General features: G+C 41.3%; 1 protein-coding gene across 1 annotated transcript in view; it reads left to right on the forward strand.

The window, feature by feature from the left end:
• Positions 1–17,282, forward strand: part of MME (membrane metalloendopeptidase) — a 118,667-nt gene that overhangs the window by 72,545 nt on the left and 28,840 nt on the right. The window contains exon 18 of the mRNA XM_014588278.1: positions 15,659–15,717. Within this exon, the coding sequence (XP_014443764.1) occupies positions 15,659–15,717 (59 nt within the window). The remainder of the gene's footprint in view (positions 1–15,658; positions 15,718–17,282) is intronic.

Raw genomic sequence — 17,282 nt, forward strand, 5'->3', positions numbered from 1 at the left:
TAAATTTATAATCTGATTTTTTAAAACAATTATTTTCTTGGGAACCAGCAGTTAGCGTAATGGCTATGTTGCTGGACTCCCACGTAGTTGACCGCGGTTCGTGTCCCGGACCCGGTGGCTTAAAACTCACGCCGGGCACGTGTGCGTGCATGCCCAAGATCCCCAGAGGAGAATGGAGGAGAAGGGATTGCGGCGTGACCATCCCCCCTGGGGGGTGATTTCTCACTTTCTGTCTCTATGTCTCTCTCTGTCTGTCTGGCGAGCGCACGCGCCCTACAGTGAAAATCTCTCAAAAAATAAAAAAACAATTATTTTCTTTAATTTTATTTATATACTTATTTATTTATTTTAATTTGACCAGAGATGAACATAGAGAGAGAGAGAGAAAGAGAGAGAGAAAGTGAGAAAGCAAGCCATCATGTCTGGGACTCGAACCAGGTTCAGTCATGAGGGAGTCCAGTGCCCTTAGCCACCATACTACCTTTTGGCCCCCTGACTGATTTTTTTTATAAATTCAAATACTTTTATTTCTTTGAAAGTACATATACTTAGATTTAGTTATAGTTAGTTCTATAAAATGTCTTCAGACAAATATTGTCAGATATCCTTTCTGAAATGGCTACAAAAATCTGCACCTATGAGGTGCTCGCGGATTTCTTCTTCATCATTTCAAAAATTGTTCTTGAATTACTGCTTGATGTTTTTCTTTGAAGTTAATGTAGTCTCAGTGTCATAATCATTTTGTAATATAGTTTACACTGTTTGATCCCCTTCATCTTATATGTTGATTTCCTGTGAATCCTTCTCTCTTTAAAGTATATCATCAAAAGTCAAAATTGTATATAGTATTTTAATGAAAGTTTGGTTAATAGCATGCCTCATAGTACTGCGTTTGGGTTATTTTCATAAGCTTCCACTAGTGAGAACAATATGACTTGTAAGTTCTTCTCTACCACACAGTGCTAGCTTTTCCTCTTCCCCATTTGCTGTCAGAATACTGAATACAAAAGTTCAAACTCTGGGGACCAGCAATTGGCATAATGGGTATGTCACTGCACTCCCATGTAGCCAACCATGGTTCAAATCCCAGACCCAGTGGCTTAAACTCACGCCAGATGCATGTGCGTGCGTGCGTGCCCAAGATCCCAAGAGGAGAATGGAGGAAAAGGGATTGCGGCATGGCCATCCCCCCTGGGAGGTGATTTCTCGCTTTCTATCTCTGTCTTTCTGCGAGCACACGTGCCCTATAGCAAAAACCTCTCCAAAAAAAAAAAAAAAAAAAAAGTTCAAACTCTGGGGGGTGCAAGAAGCCTTCTTCTGTGATGGATCTTTTACCTGGAATAAAATCACTACCCTGTTTTTCTTTCTTTTTTTTATTTAGCACTGATTTCACGTCCTCACTGTATATGGTCAGACAGAGACTATCTATTGATTCTACTGTGTCCACATGGCCTGTAGTATATAATCTTTAGAAAAATTACATTTTCAGTTGCTCAACTTTCTCACTCCTCAGGTGTAACAGGAGAAATATATATCCATTTCAAAACTGAGAGGACAGAGATGAGATTCTTGACTACTGTAGAGAACTATAGAGTTGGGGTTTTTTTCCCTTTTCTTTTCCTAGTTTCTGTTTCTTTCTTTTTTTTCTTCCTTTATTCCTTCCTTCCTTCCTTTCTTGCAAGAGGGTACATGTACTTGTCAGAGACAGAGAGAGAGAGAGGGCGAAAGCCCTCCCCCATGGACATGGTCATGTTGCGTTCCTTCCCCTCCATTTCTCCAGCCTACTAGAATCTTGGACATTCACACACATGTGCCCAGCATTTTTTTTAAGCTGCCAGGGCTGGGTTTTGAACCATGATAAGACATATGGTATCTAGTTCCTTAAACCACGAGGCTATGAGGCCAGCCATGTAGGGTTTTTATTCATTTGTTTATTTTACTGTGAGGTGAATGCACTCCCTGGAGAGAGAAAGTGAGAAACCACACCCCCCCACGAGGGCGGGAGGATGGCCATGCTGCACTCCCTTCTCCTCCATTATCCTCTTGAGATTTTGGGTATACACAGACATGCACAGCATGATTTCAGGCTATCAGGTCTGGTACTCAAACTGCATAGAAGGCCATGCATGACCCAGGTGCTTTACCCTCCGTGCCGCCTGCTTGCCTGTAGGGTATTTTTGAGAAATGATGATGCAATGAGTTTTCAGTGTAATTAATTTAAATAAATGTAAGTAACCAAACACCAAACTTCTAGACATTTTCTTTTCTTATTCTACATGTTTCCATTTGGCCAATTTATGTACTTTTGACATCTCCTGCCATTGTTATAAGAGCAGAATATTTGTTATCTGGCCCAGATTTATATTCTTAGCTCCAAACCCAAATGCCTAGCTGCTTATGAAACATCTCCCTGTATAATAAATGTCATGTTGACCCTACAGATACGCATTTGCTATTTAAGCAAAAGTTCATTATTTTTCTCCCCATATCTGCCCTTTTGCTTGCTTTCTTTTCTTTTTTTTCTTCTTTTTTTTAAAAAGATTTTGTTATAGGGCATATGCGCCCCCCTAAAGAGAGACAGACAGAGAGAGAACAAAAGTGAGAAATCACTCTAGGAAGGATGGGGGTATTTCTTCCTACCCTTCTCCTCCATTCTCCTCTTAGAATTTTGGGCAGGCATGCACACGTGCCCAGTATGTTTCTCAAGCTGCCAAGTCCAAGACTCAAACCACACAGCCTGCCATGTGGGATCCAGCCTCCTTAACCACCATGTCATTGGCTGGCCTCTGCCTGTTTTCTGGGAATCTCTCGCACACTACTATGAAGACAGAGCCAAGGACTCATCTTAATGATCTGAGACCCATTATTTTCTCTCATCCAGGACATCTACATGATACCTAATTAAAGTCTTCATTAACAAATATTAAAGATTGACCTGGCTGGCAGCATGGTGATTAAGGCAGCTGGAACCCACATTGCCAACCGCCTGGTTCAAGTCCTAGACCCTGCCGCATGAGAAACATGCCAGATGTGTCTGTGTCTGTGCCCAAAATAGAGGAGGAAGGATGACTGCAGCATGGCCATTCTCTCTCTCGCTTCTCTCTGGTTCCTTAAACCACCAAGCTATGAGGCCAGACATGTAGGGGATTTATTTATTTATTTTGCTATAGGGTGCATGCAGCCCCTGGAGAGAGAGAGAGAGTATACACACCCTATGGCAAAAATAAATAAATAAATAAATAAATAAATAAATCTACATTGGGACTAGCAGTTTGTGTAATGGCTATGTTGCTGGACTCCTGTGTGGTCGACCGCTGTTCGAGTCCTGGACCCGGTGGCTTAAACTCACACCAGGCGCGTGTGAGTGTGTGCTCATGATCCTGAGAGGAGAATGGAGGAGAAAGGATTGCAATGTGGCTATCCTCCCTGGGGGATGATTTCTCACTTTCGGTCTCTCTGTCTCTCTCTGTCTTTCTGGCGTGCACACGTGCCCTATAGCAAAAACCTCTCCAAAAAATAAATAAATAAATAAGTCTTCATCTGCCACCTGTTAATTAAATATTATATAAGAGCAAGGAGTGTCCATCTTACCATTACCATTGTCAGTTTTTTAATTCAGACATTTTTCATTGCTCCTCAGAGTTATTTCCATTTTTTCCTCATTTGTATCACCAATCATTTCACCTCTCTTCATACTATTATCCAAGAGACTTTTTTTGAAGACATAAATTGAGTCGTGTTATTTCCTGCTAAAAACCCTTCAGTGTATCCCTTTTGCCAATCCCGTAAAGTGTGAACTCTTTAAAAGGGTCCAAGGCTCTTCGTACGCTCCACTGGCTCTCCAGAATTTCTTGCCATTCACCCTACCCATCACCGATCCCCAGGGCACCAGCCATACACATATTTTCTCCTTCCCCCTTCCCTCTCTTACCTTGGACCATCCTTTCTTCCTTTGTCCATTGAACAGGAACCTACACAGGGCTCGTCTCAGCTGACGTGTCACCTTCTTACTCTTAGCACCCCAGTACTGTACACTGTGCTTGCCCTGCATTGCACGTTTTAATCAAAGCCCCAGACCATTTTAGTACATTTAGTGTGAGTAGCACGTGTTGAAGCAGACACATGTATTTGTATCATCAAAGTTTGAACATTGATGAACAGATTATAGGCCCTTCATAAATACTTATTGAGTGAATACATGACAGAAGGGGGTCTGCATCAGCTGAGAAAGCTATTTCAAACACTAAAATAAAAGTTGTTACATGCAAGTGTCTCACCGTCATAGTGAAGAAATGCAAAATCATTTTTGCTGCTTTCTCTACTTAAAAAATTAAAAATTTGAGGAAGACAGAAAGTCTGTATGGGGTACATCCAATTTAATCATTTGGCCAAAAGGGCCTCGCCCTGCCCATATGAGTTGGCACCTGCAAAGGACAAGGATTTAGGATTTAAATTTTAAAAGCTCTTGATTCGTGTGGTTTCTGAGTGCCTCGTGTGTATTTCCAAAATGATCCCAAACGTTTTTTCTTCTGGGGATTTGGTGCTAATTTGTAAAGAATTTCAAACATGTTATCCAATGGAAATAGTGTAGTGCTGAACTGGGAATATAAGATACGTAATATCTATTGGCAAAAGAACTTGATACTATATCCAAAATTTTGTACTTCTAGTAAGTGATTATTTACTTAAGAGTTCCTACCCAAAGCGTAGACCTCTAGAGAAAAAAAATGGATCAGAGCAAAACCAAATGAACCCCTTTGGTGTATAAGACTTGGTTTTACCCCATTCGTGTTTCAGGACAGAAGTTTCTATGACACAGTGGTGATCTGTAGGGTCAGCCTGGCCAGTCTTTCTGAATCATGCCTGTGGAGCTCTGCAGTGCCTCCCGTAAACTAGGCAGACCGACTTCATTGCTGCATCTCTCTTGCTGTTCTGTATGAAAATAAAAACACGCTGACATTGACAGGAGCCCATTCAGTAACGTGGAGCAGCTACTATGCACAAAGCACCAGGATCAATACAGCACAGGATAAAGACATGAATAAGTGGCTGCCCTTTGCTCACAAGCCAATCAGCTATGTAAAGAGGCTAGAGAGGAAAAGTCAGCGTTGCTGAAAGGCAGGGTTTGCTGTGTGTGATTTCAAGGAGATAAAGTGCTAAGGCAGATCTGTGTACAGCCACAATTAAACCTTTACTTAGTAGGACCACATTCTCCAGAAACAACGTGTCAGCATTTAAATTCATATTGAGTGAACAGAGGAGTCACTGAAAACAAAACCAAACAAATGGTTGGCTCCTATGTGTCTTCTCGGTTGCTACCAGCCTGGTTTTTTCTAGTCGGGACTAGTTAGATGATGGCAAGGCCCCTGAAGGAAGTGGAACCCCTGAGACTGGCAACCCATGAGCTGTGGCTGTGGTTCTTCCTGAAAGGCCAGCATCACCAAAAACGTAGGCAGGGTTGGCACCCTGTGACGTGGCACCGTAGTTTTGTCACTGCGATGAGTCACTAATACTGTTTTAGTGTCCCAGTTCTACCAGTTACTATCTGTGGCCTTTTCAAAGCCATGTGGTTTCTTTATTTATAAAACAAGCAGGCTGCCCTGGGCTGTATAATGTGTCTCGGGTTCTTTCCAGCACAAAAGTTCTATCTCCCTCACTCTGAAGTTTGGTGAGATGGATGTTTTCCTTCTTGGCTTTGCCACATCAGGTGACTCCAGAAGAAGAGAACATTCTTGAGGGTTGGGAAGTACTTCACGTCTTTCTAAAATATCCCATTTGAGTTTTTCCCTTCACTGATATTTCTAGAGGCAACCTTCTTTCTTTTTAAAAAAAACTTTTATTATTTTTAATTTTTTTTTTTTTTTTTTTTATTTTGTATGTGAACTCCCCAGAGATGCTATAGAGTATGTGCACTCACCAGAGACAGAGAGAGAGAGAGAGAGAGAAATCACCCCCCAGGGGGTGGGAGTGGGAAAACAGCCATGCCGCATTCCCTCTCCTCCATTCTCTTCTTGGAATTCTAGGCACCACACACACACACACACACACACACACTCACTCACTCACACCCGACATGCCCCTCAAGCCTCTGGGTCCTGGACCAAACTGGGCAGCAGGGTATGTGGGATCCAGTCACCTCAACCTGCACACAGTCTCTTAATTCTTTTTAATGAAGTGTTGTATTGCCTATTGTGTATCAGTAGAAAAATAGTTACATGGGACTTGTACACCGGATGGCACGGAGGTCGATAGACTCTGTCCAGAGTGGGTGTGCCGAGGGCTCCAGACTTGAGACACATGTATCTCTTTAAGTGTAGACGGGGAGGATGTGTAAAAAAGATTATTTGACTCAGCGAATATTACTCTTCCAGAAAGACTGAAAAGAGATGGTTAGACTAAACTAAACTTGAACAAAGCGTTCTGATTTCCCTCGGCAGTATCTGCTGTGGTATGTGCGCATACTGCCCGTGTTGTTGTAGATGAGCATTTCAGATATTTCGGATTTCATCCTTTATCCTCCCATTAAGCCAACAAAGTCTGCAGTGTTCCAAGGCAATTTGGGGTTGTAAGCAAAATACATGTTACCAGCAGGAACATTTTTGCTTTTTAATTTGTACCTAAAGAGAGGTTTTGTTTTGTTTTGTTTTGTTTCCAGCAAGAGAAAAGAAGCAGGAAGGGAAGCTAAATAACTTAATGGTTGATATTGTAGGTAGTTTTGTTTTGTTTTGTTTTTTATTTTATTTCATGTTTTGCTATAGTGCAGGTGCACCTGCCAGAGAAAGAAAGAGAGAAAGTGAGAAAGCACCCCATAGGGAGGATGGTCATGCCACAAGCACTTCTTCATTCTCCTCTCAGGATTTTGGACGTGCACACATGTGCATCCACACGTTAGATCCAGGACTCAAATTGCACTGTCATCCCTGGGGGATTTTGGCTGCCTTAAATAGAATTATGATACTTTTATTCCAGAGTGATATCTGCAGAAAACAGTGTCTAGATGGTGCATAGCTTCTGGTTGCCACTGCTCTCTGCTAGACCAGCAGTACCCTCCAGCCTCCCAGAGTCACAGGATGAGACAAGGCAGTACTCTGGGGGTCCTAGAGGACCCACTAACATGCCAGGCCAAATATGTATTAAGAGGCTACCACGATGGGACCAGCAGTTAGCGTAATGGCTATGTTGCTGGACTCCCACGTAGTCGACCATGGTTCAAGTCCCGGACCCAGTGACTTACGCTCACACCGGGCACGTGTACGTGCATGGCCAAGATCCCGAGAGGAGAATGGAGGAGAAGGGATTGTGGCGTGACCATCCCCCCTGGGGGGGGATTTCTCACTTTCTGTCTCTCTGTCTCTCTCTGTCTGTCTGGCGAGTGCACACGCCCTACAGCAAAAACCTCTCCAAAAAAAAAAAAAAGAGGCTATCACAGAACATCCTGCCTTCATGGGGTTGCCACCTAATGAGTGGCAAACAATAGCCTTACGTCAAATTGTATAAATACCGACAGTTACATGGGTTGAAGAGGGATTTCTGTTTGTTTACTTGTCTGTTTATTTCTTCCATTGGAGAAAAAGACAGAGAGACAGAGAGAAAGATAGGCATAGGCAACCCTAACAGGGTCCCCACACTGCAATCTGCCCCTGCTTCCTGTCTTCTCCGCTGACCTGGATCATAGGCATGTGTGTAGACCCAAGGTGCAGGGGAGGTCCCAGGATGGGACCTTTCCTGTGTGTGTCCAGTTGTGGGACAACTGCACTGCCACCTGAGCCCTGGGATAAAGCGGTTTCTAATTATTTTCCCAGAAATTCCCTGGAGAATTACATCAGAGAACAAATCACCAAAAGAAAATTCTGGTAGAAATGATCCGTGTTTGGACTGGCTCTGTGGCCTGGTTGTTCAGTTGACTGGACCCCACAGGAATATAGCTAGCACCTCGAACTTGTAGCTAAAGGAACTGGCTGACCATGGCTGCATGGCTGATCATGCAGTTCAAGTCCCAGACCTGGCAGCTTGAGAAACATGCCAGGTACATGCATGCCCCACACCCTGGAGGGTAGGAGAGACAGAGAAGGGGTTGCGGCATGACCATTCCCCATTCCCAGTGGGATGTGCTCCCTCCTGTCCCTCTCTCTTTCTGTCTCTCACTCTGGTAAGCACAACTGTTCTCTGGAAGCAAAAAAAGAAAGAAAGAAAAGAAAAAGAAAAGAAAAGAAAAGAAAAGAAAAGAAAGAAAGAAAGAAAGAAAGAAAGAGAAAATAATCCAGTCACCCACATGTCTTCAGAATTAGCAACTGCTCTGAATTTGGCTCCCTACAGACGTGTATATCTACGTGCATGTATTTATGTGTATGTGCACATACAAGTTATTAAAGACTGAAATATTGTGCCACGTTGCCAAACTTGGAGCTGTACCCAAAGTACAGAGGACCTCTAGGAAACACAGCGGAGTAGTGATTTTTCTGTTATTTTTTGTTGAAAGCAAAGTAGATTGGCCCAGTTTATTGCTGGAATGAGAGTACTGGCCTCAGAAAAATCCAGGTGAGTCACCGAGAGAACATCCATTATGGTAACGACTCCTATGCAATAAAAATGAAGTTCCATAGAGATTTTAGCCCTACTGTGCTTTTGCTTTGGGTAAATGAGTTGCAGGGTGTGGCACAGCGGAGTGAGCCTGTTCTATGGAGGCAGGTGGGTGTTGGGGATGGTGGGGGGGCAGCACAGATCTGAGTTAGGACTCGTTCGAACCTCAGTTGTGTTTTTTCCCCTGTATAAACTGGGGGTAATAGCATCTACTTTTGTCTTGTAGCTGTGTTGTTATGCTGTTTAATGTACTTGGCTTATAACTTAGGTGCTCACTGAGTAGCAGCTCATGGTACAGTCAGTCGTAACAGGCCTTCTAGACTGGCTTCAGGGTCGTGCAAGTGTCGCCAGGCATGGTGGAGCGTAATCCCAGCTACCTGGAGGCTGAGGCAGGAGGATTGCTCGAGTCCAGGAGTTCTGGGCTGTAGTGCGCTATGTCGATCGGGTGTCCGCCCTAAGATTGGCATCAATATGGTGACCTCTCGGGAGTGACGGACCACCAGGTTACCTAAGCGGGGGTGAACCGGCCCAGGTTGGAAATGGAGCAGGGTGGCAGTCTCCTTATTCAAGGGAGAGGGATCTTCAGTGTGAAACAGGAGTCTGAAATGGTCTTCTTCATTGGACAAAGATTGGTAAGAAAGTGGCATTAATCATTGCAATGAAACTTTGTCCCTGGTGCAGGCGAACAGTGTAGAAGTATGGAATTTGGTTGGAAGATGAGAAGGTCTTCCTCGTCCTTAGTTCAAATATTCTTTTCCCAGTTACATCTTTCATTTATACGTGTAGTAGGAGAAAGAGTTTAACAGCCATGCTGTGTACACATTGGAGGTGCTGTCTGTTTTATATAAAATAGAGGGTTTAAAAGGTGAATGAAAGTATTCAGAAAACTCTAAAGTCTTGATGACAAAATATGAATAAATGGAAAGAATTGGTGATTATTGTGATTATAAGATAAGAGTTTTTTCTACCTAGGGATACTTGAGGAAGACACAAAAAAATTATATTCCACTGCTGATTTCAGAGGAGTTGCTTTGAAAGTCTTAGAGGGACCAGCAGATGGTGTAATGGTTATGTTGCTGGACTCCCATGTAGTTGACCACAGTTCGAGTCCTGAACCTGGCAACTATTAATACTCATGCCAGTACATGTGCATGCATGGCAAAAATCCTGAGAGGAGAATGGAGAAGGGATTGCAGTGTGGCCATACCCCCTAGGAGGTGCTTTCCCACTTTCTGTTTCTTCGTCTTTCTCTGTCTCTCTGACAAATATGCCCTATAGAAAAAAATCTCTCTAAAAAAAGAAAGAAAAAGAAAGAAAGAATTAGATGTGGAGAAACTGAACACTTGCAAGGAAAGAGATATTTAAAATTTTGTTAAGTTTTAAAGTTAAACAAGAGTAGGTCAAAAACAATTTTATTTCAGATGCTTTTGTAATCCAGTGGGTTTATTACATATCTAAAAGGCTGTAGGATCAGGCTCTCAACTATTGGCTTTCCTCCCTGCTATAAAATTGGTGTCCAGATATGTTCATTTTATCACCACTTAGCTTCTTCAAGGTAATAAGAGAAAAGAAGAGAAACACCTGGTCCCTCTCACAAGTGGATTTCGGTTATGTGTGCAGACTTTAAAAAGTTCATAGAAAATGGAATTAAAGTACAAGTTTATATTGGTGTAAACATGTTTTGAAATCTAAGTATATTTTTTTATAATACACATTTTTCTTGAACTTTTTGAAGACCCTTAGCATTTCCCACCTGTATGGTGAGTTGAACTTTGAGGGCTATGTTGTTTAGGATGGTCCTTTGTTGATTGTTGACTACTCCCAAACGTGAGTAAGCTTACCCAACAGAATCTCAGGAATTATGGCACGCATGCTTGAGAGACAAGGGCAGCAAGACGGGGCAAGGAAGAGATGGGAGAAAGCAACCCATAATGGGGCATAGTCATGCAATTTCTTCTTCACTTCTCCATCCTATTGGAATTGGGGCACACACGCATGTCCACCCAGTGTGTTTATCAAGCCACAGGGGCTGGGATTTGAACCACAGTCGGTCATGTGAGAATCCATTCCCTTAACCACTGGACTATACAGCCAGTCCTTACTGCTGTTTTCCCATTCTTCAACTCTCACCACTCACCCACCCACACTCACGCACAGACCATGAGAGGCAAGAAGAGAAATGGAAAACGCATCACTTGGCATCAGCTCTCACGTCTCACACTGCTTCCTGGAGTCCTCCACGCTTGAAAGATTTCTCCAGGGAGCCCACATCACCCATTATTTCGGGGCAAGATCATATCATTTTTATGTTTTTATTATACCACCATTTACTTTGAAGAACATTTCATTGGCTCTCTTAATTCAGCTGCTGCATTTAACGCAGTGACAGATTTCATTAGCCACAAATATCAGACATTGTCATCATCACCTCCTGTAAAATGGAATGATCTAATCACAGTACTTCAAGTTCTGATCATTACCAGCCTCAAAATGCCCTGTGCTTTTGAATCTAGATAATCCTCCAGTGTGGTCCTGTCCAAGGATACATCATAAAAAATCTCAAGGAAGAAAAAGCAAATACTACATGTTTGTGCTCTGTAAATCCAACCACCATAATTCTAATTCCATTCGAAGGCTCTGTGGTCACACACAGTTACCTATTTTCTTGAAGTTATAATTCACAGTGGACATTTTCATATGTAAAATCTCTCCCTGCTGGAAACTTACAAACATTCATCAAAATGCAATCTTAAACCTCCAAGAAATGTAACAGAAGAACAGAAAAGCACTAAAAAAGTATGACATTTATTTTTCAAAAGTAATAAACACATATAAACTTCATTCTTCTTTGTCCTACTTTTGAAATCTATTGTTGTCGGAAACATTAGTTTCATGTATCTAGTTCTTCACTGAAAGAACACTTCATTGAAAACCAATTCAATTGGCACCTTTTCTATTTCATTAGGATTTTTGACTAGTTCAGAGCCAAGCAGTTTACAGCTATTGTTTGTAATTACCCATAAAAGTTCATGCAGTGATTACTGTCAATAAATCACAAATTTATAATTGAGAAACTGAACTCTAAAACCCAGAAACATGATAAATGAACTTTTATAGCAATTAAAATTCTGGGCCAGTTGGTGGTATGGTGATTAAGAAAGCTAGATCCCATTTGGGCGACTGTTCAGTTCAAGTCCTGGACCCAGCAGCCTGAAAACCATGCCAGGTATGTGTGCATGCATATCTAAAATCTTGAGGGAGAAGTGAAGAAGGGATTGTGGCTTGGCCATGCCCCCTTGGGAGTGCTTTCTCACTTTCCATCTCTCTGTCTGTCTCTCACTTTCTCTCTCTCCCTAGCATTTTGACCTGTGGGCCAGACACCTTGAAACTATATCTGAACCTGAGTCATAGTGACTGTGAATATATGTAAACATAGTCCTCCCTCTTATTTCTCCTGATCGTGACTTTTGTTTATATAAGTATTTTCTAATATTTGCTAGTTATAATATTTGTTAGTTTATAATATTTGCTAGTAAATGAAATTTGTTTGTTTTATATAGTTGTTTTTTTATTGGCCAGAGGACATGTGGCTCCTGAGAGAAAGAGAGAGAGAGAAATGGGGAGAGAACCCCAGAATGGGATATGATCGCATCACAATCTTTTCCCTCCATTTCTCCATCTTGTCAGGATTTGGGGCACAAGGCACACATGCACTGGCATCTGGTGTGTTTTTCAAGCTGCCAGGGCCGGGATCTGAGCTATGGTTGCCGTGTGAAATCTGCCTCCTGTGCTTGATCACCACACTATAGGGCCAGTCCTCTGTAAAGTATCTGCTCTCTCCAGAGTCTGACTTCCCTGGATTTACCAATACAAGTTCTTCTTGTGAGTCACCACAGATTATAGAGGAAGAAACTAGAGTTTAATTAAAATAAATGAAATTATATTCTTACAGTCAGCAGCTTACAAGAAATATTAAAATATTGATGACTTGGCTGTGATGCAATTAGGGAGGGCTGATATATCAGTCATCCTGTCATGTTTTACATGTTTTGCTTTGTTTACGACAGCAGCCATGACAAACTAAGTAAGAAACACATCGATCAACTCTTCTTTCTTTTTCTTTTTCTTTTTTTTTTTTAATAGAGGTTTTCACTATAGAGCGTGTGCAGTCACCAAACAGAGAGAGAGAGAGACAGAAAGCGAGAAATCATCCTCCAAGGGAGATGGCCACGCCGCAATCCTTTCTCCCCCATTTTCCTCTTGGGATCTTGGGCACACACGCACACGCGTCTGGTGTGAGTTTTAAGCCACCGGGTCCAGGACGTGAACCGCAGTCAACTACGTGGAAGTCCAGCGACATAGTCATTACGCTAACTGCTGGTTCCCAACCATTGTTTCTTATCTTCAAGTTTATTCTTTTTACTAAAGAAGAGTTCACAATAATGTTAACCCTATTTAAAAAGAATGTAAGTCCCAACTCCTCTCCATGAAACCTCTTGGTGTTGTTATTGGAGACAACACCCATACTTAAACAGAACTTATCAAATTGCTATTATATACAACTCTCTGCCAATTATTATGACTCACATGTGACATCCCATAATAGTTAGTGACACTGTAGCTGACGTGCTGACTTGGGCAGCTGACTTTGTACTGCTTACGTGGCAAAGCGGGATCTAGAAACAATTCTGATCTAGCCTCATTGCACTAATGACTGTAAACTCCTCCTGTAAGTAGGATAATTGTTACATTGTTGTCTTAGAAATGAAAAACTACAATGTAGCTATTAGGTAATACGGATTTGTTACATGTGTATGCAGTTGGGCTGACATTTAAGGTTACTCAGTGTCAAGCAGTGTCCATTTTTCAATGCATGCATAAAAATGTGTATGTGTATATGTGTATGTATATGTATGTATGTATATACATACACACACACATTGGTTTCCTAGATCTAGTCCCTCTTCTCTAAAAAATACTTCATTTAAAAATAATTTGATTGGCACTTTTTTTTTTGGAGAGGTTTTCACTATAGGGCGCGTGCGCTCACCAGACAGAGAGAGACATAGAGACAGAAAGCGATAAATCACCCCCAGCGGGGATGTTCACACCACAATCCCTTCTCCTCCATTCTCCTCTCGGGATCTTGGGCACGCACGCACACACACCCGGCGTGAGTTTTAAGCCACCAGGTCCAGGACGCAAACCACAGTTGACTACGTGGGAGTCCAGCGACATAGCCATTACGCTAACTGCTGGTTCCCGGCACTTTTTCATTATTAGGTTTTTTGACTAGTCTAGAGCCAAACAATTTATAGTTATCATTTGTAATTACCCATAAAAGTTCATGCAGTGATTACTGTCAATAAGTCACAAGTCTGTAATTGAGAAACTATAATAAACATATTTGTATATATTTGTATATACTCATTGATGTAAAGATGGCTGTGTATAAAGAAAAATAGTCTATTACTATTATTGCAGAAAACTGCCAAGTACATGATTATTGCCATGCGGTCTTCATCATTTACAGCAGAAACACATGGCAACACGGGCTTCTGTCCTTCATTCCTTGAAATATCATCTGGAAGCCACTTTTTCCACTTGTTCGTTCAGTCTTGTAGGTTTTTATGCATCTTTCTCATCTTCTCAACTGAAGTCAAGGATTGTATTCCACAAATTCCATAGATTCTGCATAATGCCTATATTGGAGTCTACTTAAGAACTACTTGGCATAGCCAGACTCTACTTAAGAACTACTTGGATTTCATTTTCGAGTTACATAAAAATATGCCTTTGCTCAATTAGCTGTGATGTTGCATTTTTAAAATAGATTTAAATGTCAATAATCAGAGGCACAATACTCCATGCTAAGTACCTGAGATAGCTTCATTCCCAAAAAGGCTCTTTGTACTACACTTGATCTTGGCCAAAAGTTGCTGAGGGAAGCAAGTCAGGCTATGAAAGAGAGACATTGTATGTCTCCACTTAACATATACCAACTCTCTGCACTCTATGGTAAAGACTGAAAGACTGGAGAACATAAAAGTATTAAAAATTGTAATGGACACTAGAGACAAAGTAGAAAGAGTATGAGAGTGGAAGAGCATAGGAAATTTGGGGGGAAATGGAGAGGTAAGACACTTGTGGGACACAGATAAGATTTATTATCTGTTGACGAGGATGTGTATGGTGGTCTCAGCTGGGGTAGGCTGAGGTGTATATCATGCTGGGTGAAGTCTTTTCACAATCTAATGATATATAGTGATTTAATGTATAAATAATAATAATAATAATAAAGGAAAGAAAGGCTCTTTGTAAGTCAGGAATTTAAAAATTTTTAAATATACATGAATCAGAAATTCTAACAATCTGTATGTCAATATTCTGTTCACTGATCCACAATCCATGGCATAGTTACATAGTATCAGAAACATAAAGCTAAATACATTTCAATATAATCTTAATCCATTGTAGTTTCTGAATTAATAGGTTTTGCACTGTCAGATCCTTCCATAGGAATGCATGCAAATGAAAACACAGATGGCGGGGACCAGCAGTTAGCATAATGGCTATTTTTGCGTCCCGGACCCGGTGGCTTAAAACTCACACCGGGCGCGTGTGGGTGCGTGCCCAAGATCCCAAGAGGAGAATGGAGGAGAAGGGATTGCAGCGTGACCATGCCCCGTGGGGGGTGATTTCTCGCTTTCTGAAGTGATTGTGGCATGGCCATCCCCCCTGGGGGGTGATTTCTCGCTTTCTGTCTTTCTGTCTCTCTTTGTCTGGTGAGCGCACACGCCCTATAGCAAAAAAATAATAATAATAAAATAAAAAAATTAAAAAAATAAAAAAACCTTTAAAAAAAAAAGAAAACACAGATGGCAGACCTGGGTATATGCTGATTTTTCAAGAAATACTTTCAAATGAGTTCTTACCTAGTGAACCAATTTTCATTTGTTGATCATATTTCACACAGAAGCTTAATATTTTTCTACGAAAAATAATACTTTTATTGTGGTGAATGTATTCTGCTGGATAATGAAGCACCATTTGTAACGAGTCCCTCTGTTTTCTATAGGTGGATAAGTGGAGCAGCGGTAGTCAATGCATTTTACTCTTCAGGCAGAAATCAGATAGGTAAGGTGAATTTCTAAATCATTCTTGAACATTTCTCCATTGTTCTCAACTCATAGGGTACTGTATGACTAATTTACAGAGCCCTGCCCCAACGCTTGGCTGAAATGGAGCTGTGGGTTTATGGCATCTGCTTCTTGAAAGTATCCATGCATCTCTTTTCACTAAAAATGGGAACATGTACATTAAGGACAAATTGCATTAAGTGTTTTTGTTTCGTTCACAATATTTTCATTTGTAACTAAAATGGTGTATCTTACTTCTAAGACCTTTTCAACGTCCCTTAAATATATCTCTATAAAATTATATTGGCTTTAAGATTTAGTAAGCTGATCAACAGCTAGAATAGTTTAAGATTCCAAGAGATAAATGTTCACAGATCCAATTCTGGCAATTTTGGGTACTGGGTTTGGGAGACGGTCTGATTCCATGTCATCTTTATCCCGAAAGCTTCCATGAAGTTCAGAAAGTTGCAAATCCAATTATATTAGGTTGAACTATTAATATATGAAATTGTATTTACCTAACCACTGTTGGTCAAAAAGAAAAAAATAATTCTGCTCACTAATAGTAATATCACAGAAATATGTACAAAATTAATAATGAATGGATGATATAATGAATGACTGGATGCTTTAATATAACAAAGATATGTATTTTTTCTCTTCCTGGGAAAGCCTAGGCATCTTAAAACTTCATTTCTCTAAACTTACAAATGGGTCATTTTATTTCAAAGAGTTTTTAGCATCTAGAAGAGTACCCAACTGATTCAGCACTGCCAGAGGTACTTTAAACCAGCAGTGGAGCAGGCTTCTTCAGAAACACTTGGTGACCAGATGCATTCAGCCTAACCCCTTATTTCTTTTTTTTTCTTTTTCCTTTGGAGAGGTTTTTGCTATAGGGCGCATGCGCTTGCCAGAAAGACAGAGACAGAGAGACAGAAAGTGAGAAATCACCCCCCAGGGGGGATGGCCATGCTGCAATCCCTTTTCCTCCATTCTCCTCTCGGGATCTTGGGCACGCACGCACACACGCCTGGCATGAGTTTAAGCCACCGGGTTCGGGACTTGAACCACGGTCAACTACATGGTAGTCCAGCTACATAGCCATTACTAACTGCTGGTCCCCAGCCCCTTATTTCTAAATGTGATCTAGAATATGCACTCAGCCAAGCCTCTTATTTCTAAATGTAGTCTAGAATCAAGAAAGAAGATCATCTCAGCATGATTCGAAACTATTCTTTTTACATCTGAGTCTCTACTAGGCTGAATTTCTTGAATTCTGTTACCACTTAGATTAGAAACTATGAAAAATTCCACAGGCTATTTATTATTAATTAAAAAGCAACCTTAAGGGACCAGCAGATGATGTCATGGTTTTGTCACTAGACGCCCACATGGGCAACTGCACATGGTTCAAGTCCTGGGTGCGGTGGCTTCAAACTCACGCTGGGTGTGTGTGCATGCATGCCCCAGAACCTGAGAAGAGACTGAAGGAGAAGGATTGTGGTATGGCCATCCCCCCTGAGGGGTGATTTCTTGCTTTCTGTCTCTCTCTGTCTACTACAT

The sequence above is a fragment of the Tupaia chinensis genome, unplaced genomic scaffold (genome assembly GCF_000334495.1).
Source record: "Tupaia chinensis unplaced genomic scaffold, TupChi_1.0 Scaffold000272_1, whole genome shotgun sequence".
Taxonomy (NCBI): domain Eukaryota; kingdom Metazoa; phylum Chordata; class Mammalia; order Scandentia; family Tupaiidae; genus Tupaia; species Tupaia belangeri.